At 45.9% G+C, this 14099-nt stretch overlaps 4 protein-coding genes across 4 annotated transcripts; 1 reads left to right on the top strand and 3 right to left on the bottom strand.

The window, feature by feature from the left end:
* Nucleotides 1-142: 142 nt before the first annotated feature.
* On the bottom strand, nucleotides 143-1231 carry ABOM_007370 (nmrA-like family protein; the record flags this gene model as incomplete). Its single annotated transcript, XM_022534499.1, has 4 exons — nucleotides 143-396; nucleotides 460-806; nucleotides 857-1077; nucleotides 1127-1231. The coding sequence occupies 4 exons, from the start codon at nucleotides 1229-1231 to the stop codon at nucleotides 143-145; spliced, it is 927 nt and encodes a 308-aa protein (XP_022388417.1).
* Nucleotides 1232-1722: 491 nt separating this feature from the next.
* Nucleotides 1723-3093, bottom strand: ABOM_007371 (Zn(II)2Cys6 transcription factor; the record flags this gene model as incomplete). The annotated part of the gene is made up of 1 exon (XM_022534500.1): nucleotides 1723-3093. The coding sequence occupies one exon, from the start codon at nucleotides 3091-3093 to the stop codon at nucleotides 1723-1725; it is 1371 nt and encodes a 456-aa protein (XP_022388418.1).
* A 4319-nt stretch (nucleotides 3094-7412) lies between these two features.
* Nucleotides 7413-9718, bottom strand: ABOM_007372 (oligopeptide transporter; the record flags this gene model as incomplete). The annotated part of the gene is made up of 13 exons (XM_022534501.1): nucleotides 7413-7751; nucleotides 7801-7826; nucleotides 7880-8001; nucleotides 8056-8104; nucleotides 8154-8245; nucleotides 8355-8547; nucleotides 8598-8697; nucleotides 8750-8789; nucleotides 8837-8983; nucleotides 9033-9143; nucleotides 9214-9338; nucleotides 9414-9469; nucleotides 9520-9718. The coding sequence occupies 13 exons, from the start codon at nucleotides 9716-9718 to the stop codon at nucleotides 7413-7415; spliced, it is 1599 nt and encodes a 532-aa protein (XP_022388419.1).
* A 1403-nt stretch (nucleotides 9719-11121) lies between these two features.
* ABOM_007373 (Rieske [2Fe-2S] domain protein) lies at nucleotides 11122-12498 on the top strand (the record flags this gene model as incomplete). Its single annotated transcript, XM_022534502.1, has 1 exon — nucleotides 11122-12498. The coding sequence occupies one exon, from the start codon at nucleotides 11122-11124 to the stop codon at nucleotides 12496-12498; it is 1377 nt and encodes a 458-aa protein (XP_022388420.1).
* Nucleotides 12499-14099: the final 1601 nt, after the last annotated feature.

Genomic DNA, 14099 nt, shown 5'->3' on the forward strand with positions numbered 1-14099 from the left:
CATTTAGAGTTTAACCTACGCCCAAGGGCTGTCATTCAAGTTCACAATTAACGCATTCAATGTATGCAACAACTTGAGCTAGGTACGTATCTGAACATAAGACTATATCCCCCAATAGCTGCGAGCAAAATGAATGGCTAGCTCATTCACTTTTCCAGTAAGTATTGAGCATCTCCTTAACCGAAAGAGGCTTAATCTCGGGAAACCGTTCGTTCAAGCTACCGACCTTAGAAAGGTGAGACTTGCCTTCAGCAGTAAACCGTTCAAAGATTGACGTAAACCACTGGAAGGCCTCCTTCGGGAAGCGATCGTACAAGGCCTTCTGAGCGGGCAGCTCGGTGATCTCAAATCTCTTCAACTTTTCGATGTCATCGTAATAGACCTCAAATTTGGATCCTGCTTTCTAATTAGCAAGTCCCGTCGACAGATAGTAAGTCAACGTAGCGGAAGAAAACTCACCACGAGCCTCCTCGGCTAGAGCAAGAAACTCATTCCAAGTAATTTCGTCCCCGACAACACGACTCTCCTCCTCCCAATGATCCAGGTCCAGCGATGCAACCAGGAATCTAGCCATATCAAACGAATAGGTCAACGTGACAGGGACATTGCCATCTCCTGGGATGGCGGCAACCTTGTTTTCGAGGTCGAATGTAGCCACGTGCGGTTTCAGATACGACTTCAGGGCCGGGGTCGCGAAGTAGTCCATGAACATCCCGATATGGAATACAGTCCATTCGAGTCCTGAGTTGCGAAGCTCTTCTAACCCGTCGAAGTAGACCTTGAGCTGGGGCAAAATCGCCAGGGCTCTAATATAAGTTAGTAAATGTGACGGGAGAGAAGAGGCTGGATAACTAACTCCTCGGGGTAAGGGATGGCGAATCCATTTGCGATAAAGCGTTTTGTGGCCTGTGACCGTGTAGCTGCCTTGATCAGGTTCAGCTGCGCCGCTTCAAGGGAGTTCCCCTCAACGGACAGAGCACAGATCACTGTATGGATGTTGTTGTCTTCAAGCAGGGAGACGAGTTGATCGATATCGTGGTAGTCAGTCACGAGAGTATTGGGGGTTACTGTCGATGACTATCTTGTGTCAGTTTCTTCTTCCATTGTCAGAACAGAGGGCCCATACCTTTCGGGATAGAACGAATGCCTCATGTTTGGTAGATGTTTGCAAGACCTCAAGAATGGTTCTTCCTACATCCCCGGTACCACCAGCAATCGCAACGTTGACCATAGTGTGGATGGGTTTGCTGTCGAACGCGTAGAGTAAATAGGACATTCAGAGAAGGTGGGTGGCTAGTCGATGAATACATTCTCAGCAGTGGAAACGTGGGTGTTTATATAGGTTTCCCTGTCTTTTTCGCCATGCGTGTCCCCAGACCCTTTTCCCAGGCTATTGTTCGGTGCAGCCAAAGGATATGAGGTGGGATGGGAGGCTCTCCAATGAGATTGCTCATTTCGACCGTTGGATCCTCACCGCCCCACATCTTGATACGAAAATTTCCTATTTGGGACATGGTCTCGCGTCAAGTTCGACTTGGCCACGGATGCGCTCCCTTGAGGTTTCCATGATGGATTGTACTTCTTTCGTTCGAATTCCTTGGTGAAACAAAAAATGCCTCATGGCCATCCGAGCCAGGGTAACGCATAGTGGTCCGCCTATTCATGACAAAAAAGTTAATTGCACTGACGGCGTAACCGAAACGCTAAGACATACACACCCAGCTACCGAGAAGGATTAGATTGGATAAAAATTGTTGGATCACGAGCCACCTCTCTGATCATCCGGTCTTCACTCCGGCTCAGCAGCCACGACACGGCTGTGTATTCATTTCTTGTGCGCGCGCCAATCCACCAACATGTTTCTTCTTGGAACAACATCAACCATAGCATAAAAAGCAGCAGTGCCCTCTCATCTTTCTGGCGAAGCAGGAAGCGATAAGACTGCGGTACATATGGGCCGAATGATAAATAGCTGTTGAGGTTGCCGAGCCCCAAGCTCTTGATTCGGAAGGCTCGGGAAAGTAACACAAGAGGTATACAGTACGGGTTATTCTCTGGGGTGCTGTCTGCAGTGATGCAACAGATTTCGGCTAGTGTTTGGGGTATCAGCCCCACGTCTGAATAAGAGGGAAGGCCATCGCTAATGACGAAAGGTGGGTTGCACGATGTGTCGGCATCTAGCTCTGTGCTCCAAACGCTACCATTGGGATTGCGATTGAGAATTTTCGACAAGTAGCCCATTCCTTGCTGTACCATGAACCAGTTGATATCATTGTCAATGGACGCGCTATCGGACATGAACAACCAGGAGTTCGAAGGGATAGTCTCATTTGTGGCGAAGGATATCATATTGATTACCAAGCATGTCGCAAATATAAAATCCAGCTTCTGAGCTGCTATGGTAGCTTGTGTAAGCTCTTCATTTAGTAATTTTGTAGCGACCTGTGTGTGGAAAAGGTAGGCTCTTTCATGAAGCCGGCACGAAGGCTGAAAGTATTGCAGCTGTCGAGCAGATAGCGCAAGGAGACTATGCATGAGCGCCGGAGTAGCTGCACAGTTGGGCAAAACAAATTGATGGAACAATTGGCACCCTGGGTAAGACTGAAATGACGTGTCGATGCATCGGGCCAGGTGTTGTGCCAGGTGCGTATTTGGTGTCAAGGCCGTGGCAGGGGTGTCTGTTTTTCTTGGGAATGGCTGTGGTGAACCATGATTCAGCCGATTGTTGATGAGTGAGCATGTAAGGTCAGACTCAATACGCCATTGTACACGTTCGAGTTCTGCCCGGTTGTCTAAGGACTGGCCACAAAGGACTATTCCTTGCAGACCGTCATCGACTCTAAGTTCAGCAGAAGGCTTCTCCTCGTATACACAAACGTCTTGGCGTTTAGAGCATCTGCCGCAGAACGGTCGAGCTTCATCACACTTGACTCGGTTCCGTTTGCATGTCGAGCACCCGTTGCGAGATTTCGTATGTGCCTTTCGTGACTGCTTAGTGGGCCTGCCAGTCACTAAAAGCTGCGGTTGAGCTCGTCGTTTAGGCGCAGAGTCTAATCGAAATCTTCCAAATATTTTTTGGCCAACAGTGTGCATCACGCCAGACGGTAGTTGGGAGTTGCTTGAACTGTACTGACATCAATGTGGATGTGGATGTCGGGAGTGAGGAGAGATGAGGTTAGAGCGGGAACGGTGTTCTTCTCTAACGTATAGCACGGCGGACTAATCTGTTGTTCCGGATACTAGACGAAATCGTATTTTATAGTTTGCAATTTTAATTTACAGCCGCTATAATACTATCTGGTTAAACCTACTGAACAGTCTCTATATTCTGCAGATATATAGACTAATACAGTAACTTATCAAATAGGATTTTGCTAGATTCAAAGACAGTACAGTAGGTGTTCTACTATAGTAATATTCAACAATCTTGTGATAGTTTGAGTTATTCCATTGAACTAGTAAAAAATACACAAGATACTAGCAATATTCTCCCACTTAGAAGAACATCTAGATCGCAGCATTCTAGGGAGACTAAAAATTAAGCCTGTCACCATACTTGTTCTCGCAGTAAGTCAATATACATCAAGGCGACTGCTCAATCAATTGGTCCTAAGGGTTAACCTATCTTGTGATACTACAGGACTAATACACGTGGTGAGTGGTATATATCCTTATGAATATGAAATCCTACGAGCTTTCATCTTGCTGTGTATCAGAAAACCCGGCTCGTTGGAAACAGCTCGGCCGATCATCGCTCGCGGTCATAGGAGACACGCTCTTCAGCCTATGGCAGTCTCTGGCTGTACGCAGACCCTTAGCTGCCATAAACTCCCCCATATGAGGCGACTCAATTCCTACGTACCGTCGAACGTACATCCAGCCTCACCCATGTTAATGAATATATGGAAATTATTACTTGAAATATGGATAAGCTTGATGTGAGAGTAAGTCGGTCAACATATCTAAGGCATGTCTTCAATTTTGCTACTCGATAAAGAGTTAAGCAGCATGACTCTGGCTTATTCCATAGATAATGAAGCTATAGTACTATCTCAGAGGGGTTAGTTTCCTATTTGCTTCATGTTGTTGGTCCGAAGCAGATGTATGTGCCTTCGGAAACGTCTATTAGGTTACTTATCTACGTAATAGTTTGTGACCTGCTTGAATCAAGTGCTCTGAGGAAGCAGGTGCTATCTAGGCTAGCATCCCCGCATGGCTTTCCAGAGTATCGCATATATTGTCTCTCAATAAACACTGTAATGAGATGCTCGCAGCGTCTCCAGGTTCGTATCACTAGCTGCTAGCGCTTTTACCGATGGGAGGATATCTTGATGTGGAACGCCTGTGTCATAGTCTTCACAAGAAACGCATCAAGTGATGAACCTTCACCAAATCCGTCAAGGAACTTCTTTTCCAAAAATATCCCTTTATCCGCTTCGAAACCTGACTGGATCATTGCCGTCAGATGCTGAAAATACCATTGATCTTCTTTAACTGTACTATAAATTCTCCTGGCCAGATCAATGACGACATAAACGGAAACACTTCGGCCGAATATTTCCATGAACTTCCTCGCATGACATTGGAGCCCAGTAAGCCCGTAGCTTATCGCTGTGCAGTACGCCAGGACGGTCTGGGTATAATAATCTTGCTGTTTAGATACGTCGCAAGCATATGGTGCCTTTTGCAGTTGAAAACCGCCGGTGTTAAGGTAATGCATCAACGTATGTCCAACATTCTCATCCACATCAGGAAGTATGATACTCGTAAAGGTGCTATATCTTTCGAGGGCTGGATCGGTTTGTAAGCGAGAATGTAGGCGCGGAACCCTATCGAGCAAGGACCTCGAGATTGTATAACACTTTCTGCTAAGACCAATGAGGACTGTCACTGTCTGCCCTTCGTATTCACTAAATTCGAACATATTAGTAAGAATGAATTTCAATACCGTGGAATAGATGAACGTACTGATATTCGGGGTCGCTCGTAAAGTCAGATCGGATATTATCACCGTTAACGGGTTCAGCGAGTAACTCAGGTTTTGGACATTGCTCAGCAGCGGTTTCAGAGATTGGTTCAGGCTCTGGTTCTTGTACAATTTCCTCTGCCACAGGTATCACGTGTGGTGGCCATTCAAAGTCCTTGCCAGGAATAGGCAACCCTTTCCTGATTAACGATAATTCTCGCTTCAGTTGATCCTTACGGGAGAGGATATCCCAGTTGTTGTACAGTGGATCATTCGGAAGTGCGGGAGCTTGGGGTTGCGGTTCTGGTTCAGCCTCCAGTATTGGCTCTGCCTCCAGTAATGGTTCAACCTCTGGCACTGGCTCTGGCTCTGGCACACAATCTGGTATGGGCTCCTCTACCAATGGCTCCGGTGACAGAGGTGGTGGCCAGTCAAAATCCTTACCGGGGATTGGTAGACCTTTCTTAATCAGCGATTTCTCACGCTTTTTGCGGTCTTTAGATGAAAGATCATCCCAACTATTGTAGAGTGGGTCGTCTGGCAGTTTAGCTTCGATTAGAGCCATATTTGGCTGTTCCTGGATAGTGTAAGGTTCACCTAAACGAACTTGCCGTGTGGTCAGTGGAGATGACTCTGAGGAACGCTTGTTCATAGTCAGGATATAATCGTTCAGGGATGCGGGGTCATTCTCCAGGCTGCAGCAGTGACGTGTCGTTGAAGCTGCACCTTGGCCAATCATTGGTTTACTACAGCTACAAGGCTGTTGTCAGAATAGGTAACGCACCGTCTCCAAGCTAGCTGTTGAAGTGTAACATCTCAAAAATAGTGGAAATAAAAGCCCTTGAGCTCAGAGTCTAACAAATGATACAGCAAAGTATTACTTTGCCTTCATCTGAATACGACTAATCAGGAAGTAATTCTTGTCAGTTCAGATTTGTACTGCCTTTTCACATATCCTCCAGCAATATCCACTGATAGTGCTGATAACTGTGCTCTCGGTGAAATTAGCAATAGTCTCAGTCAAGATCTATTAATACAATTGCCATATGATATATTGCTGTCCATTTGGACTATGGATATAAAACTTATAATTGTTGTATTAATAATTTTGCCATCACGAGCTATATGAGGAAAGAGGGCTATTTCTATAAATATACCGAATCAGCCTCGTCGACTCGAGGTAGTAGATGTGCATATAATATAAACATCTCCAAACTGTTATAACTCTAGAAACGGATAGGTATAAACATTGACTTCTTCAAATAGAAAGACTGAAGTAAAGGTAAACAAGCATCTCTAGTATTATATTCTTAATGTTTATTTTGGCACTGGAACCAAATACACTTCAGATGTAATATATAACGATATGAACGGTTATATTTGCAGAACACTTTTTATAGATCTCAATGAATAATTTCTATACTATATCTAGCTTAAACAGTCTTAACAATATTATATCAATATATTTCCGGATCGTCCTAAATAAACAAGTATTATGAAGATAAACCTCATATATATTCTAGAGAGCCTCTTGAAATAGTTTATAATCTGTACAGTTACCTATTATCTTATTTTGATCTCTGGTAATCTCGCCCATTTTTGGTTCAATATCTAAGATTCAACGTCAATATCCACAAACCATCTATTGGATCATCATGAAAATCCTCTGGGGTCTATATCTCCGGCCGGAGCATATCGTGGTCGCTGACAACTATATGCGACATATCAGTCGTTTATTCTGCCCGCATCACTGTGGGGCCTACGAATAAGAAGACCTGAAGTTCTGTATTCCATTATTATTACGTTCACTGTCAAGCATTGGGGTTGATACCTAAGCAAGATATTGCTTTACATATACAACTAGTTGGCTGCGTATCTAGTCAAGGTCTAGTAGTCAACTAACCTGAGCTACACTCAGCATTAAGGCCATAGGCTAATAGATAGAAAGATCAGACTGTATTATGCTTTAAGTCAAGTTCTAGAAGTCGGCCTAAACTATTGGATAATATTGAACTTAAGTATTTCTATCTATCTCAGCCTTCCGATCCCTGATCTGGAAATACCAGCCCGGTTAACTACGCCCGGTTAGCAATGTTAAAATTGAAATGGAATACTCGAGGAACCTTGTGGGTCCGAAAGTCATAGTGAAGGGTTAGAAGTTACAGTATGGAATTTAGGACAGACTTCAGGGCGATCCTCAGTGCGAGCCACCATTAGCCACACCAACGACGATTAGTGCTTACAGCGTACCCAGATCTTCTGCCTTCGAAGACAGTAAGGCCTTGCATAGTAGCTTTGTTTACATTCATTTTCGACTATGTTGAACAATTCCGTATTTTTTCATTGAATTTTAATTCTTTACTTCGACGTAGAAGCTAGAATACGGCCCAGTCTAATTCTAAAGTACGTACTCAAATCTGTAGCGTGCATATGCGAGAGGGTGTCTCTATTCCTCCCGGTCGCTGTCTGCCTCCCTCTCAATCTGGTTCATTTTCTCATCCATCTTGTTGTATTTGGAAAAGACCACGTAAACAATAATCGCCGAGACAAACATAATGCCACTGAGGCAGGCAAACTGCACTAAGATCTGTGGTTTCCTCGAGGTGGGTGAAATCGCCAACCCAAGCAGTGAGCCCAGAGCGCAGAGGAGCAGGTTGACTGAAGCGACCAGACTCTTCATGGACCGGGGTGCTTTCGTATAGGCATATTCCATGCTACTGAGGAATGCGGTAATTTCAGACAGCGCTGTCAAGACGTAAATGGGCAGAATTGATAGGAAATTCACCTACGTATGCCAGGTATTGACACGACACATTGGATGGACTTGTACTTACAGAGTAAGGGGGTGAGCTGTAAGCGACTGATTGGGCGTCAGTAAGCATTTTACAATGCGAATAATAACAGTCCACATACGTGATTGTAGCCCTGCGGCCACTGCTATGGCCCCCGACATGATAAAGAAGCCAAAGGTGATGCGCGAAATGGGCCGGAATGGTATACCAACCCGACGTAATGAAGGGTAGAGTACTCGCTCGCTGGATTGGGGTCAGTATAGTTGCCGGTTGAGGTAGTGCAAAGAGGCTACTGACAACAAAGGTAGTAAAATGAGGATACTGAGAGGGTTAATGCTTCCTGCGACTGGTAGCTAGTCAGCGTCAGTCCTAATGAGGAGTTCCATATAATTTACGGAAGTCGTTAGGGAGCCCCATTGTATTCATGAGCCCGGCCAAACTGATGAGATTCCCAACTGTGTTGCCATAGCATAACCAGAAAATGGGGCTAGGGAGCTATTAGTGTGCTTCTCGAAGGGGTCTGCAATACTCATAAGAGCGAGCTATTGGCCGGTTAGTCAAACGTAGTAAGTCACTGGGTTATGGGGTCTACTCACATCACTCGACATGCCATCAAAGCCACCTTGATCTCGTCCACAAACTGGTCGTCCCAGGGTAGATCTATTGTTTCCCCTTGCTGCTGCCTCAAATAGGATGGTTTCGCATGATCCATTGTCCTGTTTTTCTTAAAGCCAATCCAGAGGGCGTGAGTAGCACGGATAGCAATTGAGCCCTGCGGTGGCCGGGTAACTAGTTCTTATGAGCAATGGCAAGGGCATTGATCAAAAAGCGTTTCTCACTATATTTGTTACGACAGAATATCAGTACCACAGTGGCACAGCCGTAGATGCAGAGCGGTATTAAGAACGTCGCCCAGAACTCAACCTTACGCTCCACCCACTGTTGTTGAGGTTAGTCAACATAATCAGAGTAATGATTGGGATATACATACCGGCGCAATGAGACCCGCGCAAGAGCCAATGTTAATTAGCCTACAACATCTTAGCGCCTTGCCCTGCTTGTACTCTATGCAACATACCAATAATAGCGACTGTAGATTATTTGAACAGTGACATCCGGGTCTAAAATCACACGACGGTTGTCGGACATGATCTTGATCACTGGCTTCTTGCCCGTGTACTGATCGGCCACGAGAGGCCCGACATTGCTTTTGATGCCACCCGCACTACTCATGTTACCCATAGCTGACCGTGAGTGTGGTGGATTTGACGTACCCCAATCCAATAATTATCAAGGCCACCAATAACCCAGGCCATCCGGCTCCATTCTCCAAGGTCACGGGCAAAGAGGTGAGGAAGAGAATCAAAGTGCCAATAGTGGCGGTGCTAATACAGTTCTTAGTAATGTTCTCTCAGGCATACTATTCAAAAAGTAGACGATATATCTAGAACTTACATGCTTCCAAGAAGTATTGTTTTCACACGACCCAGATGACAATCTGCTACGACAGCTCCTAAGATCGGCATCAGGAAGCACCAACATTGAAAGAAATAGCCGATGGCCGTAGCAGTTGCTTGTCCCTAGTCATAGCCCCAAAGTCTGTCAAAAAGGAAAGTCGATACACAACTGGATATGGACACGGTTCCTCAACATACCTTGGCAAGGGCACCGGGAAGACGGTCATCGTGTAGAGGGTTCTGAACATAGTTCTCTGTCAACATCGCTTAGCACGCGAACCTTTCCGAAGAGATTTGCACTGACGGAGTGGCCCTGTTATGGAGCGAAAGATGAATCTCTCAGCTGCTTCCGCAATCGCGACCATGAATATCATGTAGGGGATCTTGTCGGCAACTCGAGGCAGGGCTTCCAGCTGTTCAGGGGTAGGGCCGAGAGGTTCGTTGGTAAACGTTGTGTTGTTAGATATGGGCTCTTTTTCATTGTTGCCTGGGTTTCTGGACATTATTGGCTGACTGAAGTGGAAAACTGCCAGACGGAGAGGAATCAACAGACATTTGTTGTTCGGTCGGCTCCTCCATCCTTGCCCCCATTGCACTTGCTGCTGCTTTGGTGGGACTTCCATTGATGTTATTATCGGTTGCTTAGCTCTAGGTTCTACAATTGGTGGATTAGTAGGAGCTAAACGATGACTATGCTTGACCGGCCCAATCGGTCAATGTATGTTAAATCACCTCGTTCCCAGCTACCAAGCGTACCGGTTTCTAGATAAAATGAGTTTCAGGACTGTCCGAAGTTTATCTTGCCAACTTCATCATCGACTGTATCGCAGTCTCAACTCACTCCATACCAGAAACCCATTAGGTGGCTTACCGTGTGGAAGCAATGACTACTGATCATCCAGTTCACTGCTTCTCGTTACGCCTGGGAGCCACCCCAACATTGGATCTTGACAATATACACACTATACAAACCTCATGACCTATAAGGAACCAAATATTGGTTTTAGCCTTCCTAGTCCAATAATTCTACCATGCACCTGCATGGTGAGCGAGGGAACCTTAGCGCTGCTCCCGGCTTGCAATGTCTACCGAAGGTAAAAGGTTTGACGGTCGCAGGGGACTGATACAGTTGACCCTTGGGTGTCTCACGGTGCGAGTAGAGATGTGGCTGAGAATAGGGAGGAGTTTCCGGTAGATACAGGATTGTTAAAAGGTTAGGGCAGCGAAACAGCCGAATACCGCCGTTATATATATAATACTTGCTTCGCTCCGAGACGCAATAATTAAATAGCCATTTATCGCGCTAAATAGCTAGCTAATCTTGTACTTAGTACTTACTTAGGTTATCTAGCGAGTAGATAGAAAAATCAGAACATTTTCTAGACGGAGGCCTAAATTACTATGTAACATGGATATTAATTATTTCACTTCAATCAACCTGAACAACGTTGTGCTTAACGAGTACGCACTTTCAACCTCGTTCCTTGACCACCACCCAGGAGTTACTTGAGTATTGAACTAAAAAGTACTTTGTTCAGAGTCAATTTAGACACTAGATATCAATAATTACAGATATTTCAACAGCAAAAATTTCTCGAGTGTTTTTGAAAAATTCAAAAAGAAATGCTTCCGATGCGGGGAATCGAACCCCGAGCTGCTGTGTGAGAGACAGCGATGTTAGCCATTACACCACATCGGATGTTGTTATAATTTGATCAACTTTTTGCATACAACAGCATGCCACTAATTAATATTGATTGAGAAGGTTTTTGGCCTGATATGGGATGGTTTGACAAAAATCTACACAGCCCCACGTGACCCCACATTGGGCAACATTTGAATCACACCACCTACGATCTTGTATACACTCTCTATTCCGGCCTGTTTCCCGCTCTGCACATGCAATATGGTGGTAGTTCGACTTGGTCAGCTTTCTGACTTTACCCAGGCGCGATATGTCATCCATCTCTCCGACAAGAAACGCTTGGTGTTATTCCGCCTTCCCGTAATTGATCCGTCGAAGAAGGTAGATCGCGCGGCCAATGAAACCGATGATGGTTGGACTTATTACGCCATGGAGGCGGAATGCCCACATGCAGGTGGTCCTATGCAGGACTCTCAGATCGATATCGAAGATTCAGCATACGTGGCCTCGTGCCCATGGCATGCGTATGATTTTAATGTAGAGACTGGCGAATCGAGCGTTGGCATTAAGGCTTGCACATTCCCGGTCGATGTCCGTGGCGAATACGTGACCTTGTTGTACAATGCAGAGAACGGCTCTGAGGTCTCCCTGGTCAAGCTCGAGCCTGTCAGCGAAAAGTTCAAGTTGAAGGACGGCCGAGGTTCTAAGAACAAGACCGCCCCGCCACAGGACGTTTCGACAGCTCAGCAGATCGAGTCGGGTCCCGTTAAATATCTTGATGAAAACGCCACAGTGTGTGACTGGTGTGCTCATATTCTGAATACGGCCCACCCGGAACATAAAATTGAATTGACTCATCATTTGTTCTCTATTCTTACTGAGAAGGAATCGTCGTCGTCTCCCATGCCTCTTGGAAGAGGAACTGTTTTACCTCCCGCTCAACCTCCACGGGAAGGATTATCTGAAGTCCAACCCTGGGCAATACCTAAGGCTGGAAAAGGCGGCACATTGAAAAGCCGAATTGCCATGCTGCATGCGTTGGCCAATATTGAGCTCTGGGCCATCGATCTGGCAGTCGACATATGCATACGGTTTGCGACATTCCAGACGGACCCAACATCACCAGGCGGCTCACGGGAACTGCCTCGTGCGTTCTTTCATGACTGGCTCAAGGTAGCTAACGACGAAGCCAAACACTTCTCGCTACTGCGTGCGCGAATAGAAGAAATGGGTTCTTACTTTGGCGCATTGCCTGTTCATCACGGTCTCTGGGAATCGGCTACTATCACAGCTCATGATCTCAGGGCACGGATCAGTATTATTGCACTTGTACACGAAGCCCGAGGTCTAGATGTCAACCCAATGACTATTGACAAGTTCCGCAGGGCGGGCGATACTGAGAGCGTTCAGAGCTTAGAGATCATTCATAACGACGAAATCACGCACGTTACGACTGGCCACAGATGGTTGACATGGATCTGTCAAGAGGAGGGCACCGATCCAGTCCACGTTTTCCGCAGTAATGTACGGAAGTACTTCCGGGGCTACATCAAGGAGCCTTTCAATGCCGAAGCTAGGGCGCAAGCCGGCTTGGATGGGCGGTACTATCACAATCTGGAAGGAATACCCTTGGCTTGAATATCGTGAGAGCAATTACCCTAAATTTTCCAGCCCTGGCGAAATGCCGCCCTGGAATTTCAGCTTGATCGAGCGAATAGAGCGATGCCCCCATTGGGTATCCATGAGGAGTACATTGCGAACTATTATGTCTAAAGTTGATCTACCGGGCCTAGAGAAGGATTCCAGACTGTTGGCATCCCTTGCATGACTGTCTCCCACTCCGGTAATTCCATGATCGCCTTTGCATATGTATACAACTGGGGAGGGACCAAATCTTCAAGGTGGATGTCAATCAGTCTCGCTATAAATGCCACAATATGTGCATCCAGCACCGTTGGGCCCGTTTTGTCCCCAAATATCCACATCCCGCTGTGGTTGACTTTTTGGTATTCAACCAGAACCTCACAAAACAAGTGTTTCGCTTGGCCCGTCATACCTTCTTCGTGTTCATTATCTAAGTCGGGTACTACTTGCTTTCTGTCGCTAAATGGCGAACACTGTTACCATGGAATGGGAAAATGCGGAACGATCGGGCCAAGCTTACCAGTCTCGTTTATACTCTAGAGCGCGACGATGCTCAGGCGAGATGTCAGTACGAGCCAGAAGGTCATCTACTGCCGGATTTGGATTATTGTCTGCTTGAATGCGGTGAAGCTGGGACAGCAGGCGTTGTATGGTTGTTCGATGGGTCTCCGGGATCAAGCTTGGATGTTGTTCGCAGACCCAGTATGAGATGGATAAGCTATCTGTCAGAGGCGCTGAAATTGACTTGGCGGTTAAAGCTGGGACCTGCAGTGTAAATAAATCAGTACAATGCCCTTATCTAGCCAGTTCGACTCATGTCTGTTCTATAGGGAGACATGTATTTCTTCTCTGCAACCTTACCTTTCCTCTGGGATTTACGTCCAGGAGATAATCCTCGCTTAAATTTTCATTCCGATGTAGATTTACAAGGCAATATTTAATTTTAGCTAATTCTCGGGACGATTGGTATTTGTTTCGCAGTGCCAATGCAATTGTAAACTGGACCATGATCGAATGGAGAGAAAAGGGAAAAATATAAAGACAGGGATCGGAATCATTCCGACCTCGTAGTTTATGGTAGAGCCGGAGCAGCATGACGGAAGTGGTGGAATCTAGGAGGTTGAAGCGATTAGACCGAAGATTGTGGTTTTTTTTTACCTTTCGCCATAGATTTAGCTAATTAAGGCTTGGCTTATTCCGGTCAGCGCCGCGGACGCAATGACGCCACATATCTTGGCCTATATATAGTGCCACCTGCCTACACTTAAGCCATCTCAACGCTTGTATTAGCATACCCCAGCTGCTGAACATCCCCGGCATTTATTGTACAATAAGAAGATCTGGATCTGTGGGCCTGTGAAGACTTGATTGGTACGTATTCGTGTCTGGTTTACTACATGTCACTGCCTGATGACAGGCAACTACGAGTGCACATTCAATGTTCAATCTTGATCGTATGATTCTTTTCTTGAGCGAGCCCTTCAATTGAGGGCGGCCATTTGACTGACAATCTCAGCCGCGTTCTGTGTATTGGCGATCGAGGTCAGATAGATCAGCCTCTGCCCCGTAACCAGATGCACGCAACGTTGGTATTC

The sequence above is a fragment of the Aspergillus bombycis genome (genome assembly GCF_001792695.1).
Source record: "Aspergillus bombycis strain NRRL26010 chromosome Unknown contig00051, whole genome shotgun sequence".
In the NCBI taxonomy this organism is placed as follows: domain Eukaryota; kingdom Fungi; phylum Ascomycota; class Eurotiomycetes; order Eurotiales; family Aspergillaceae; genus Aspergillus; species Aspergillus bombycis.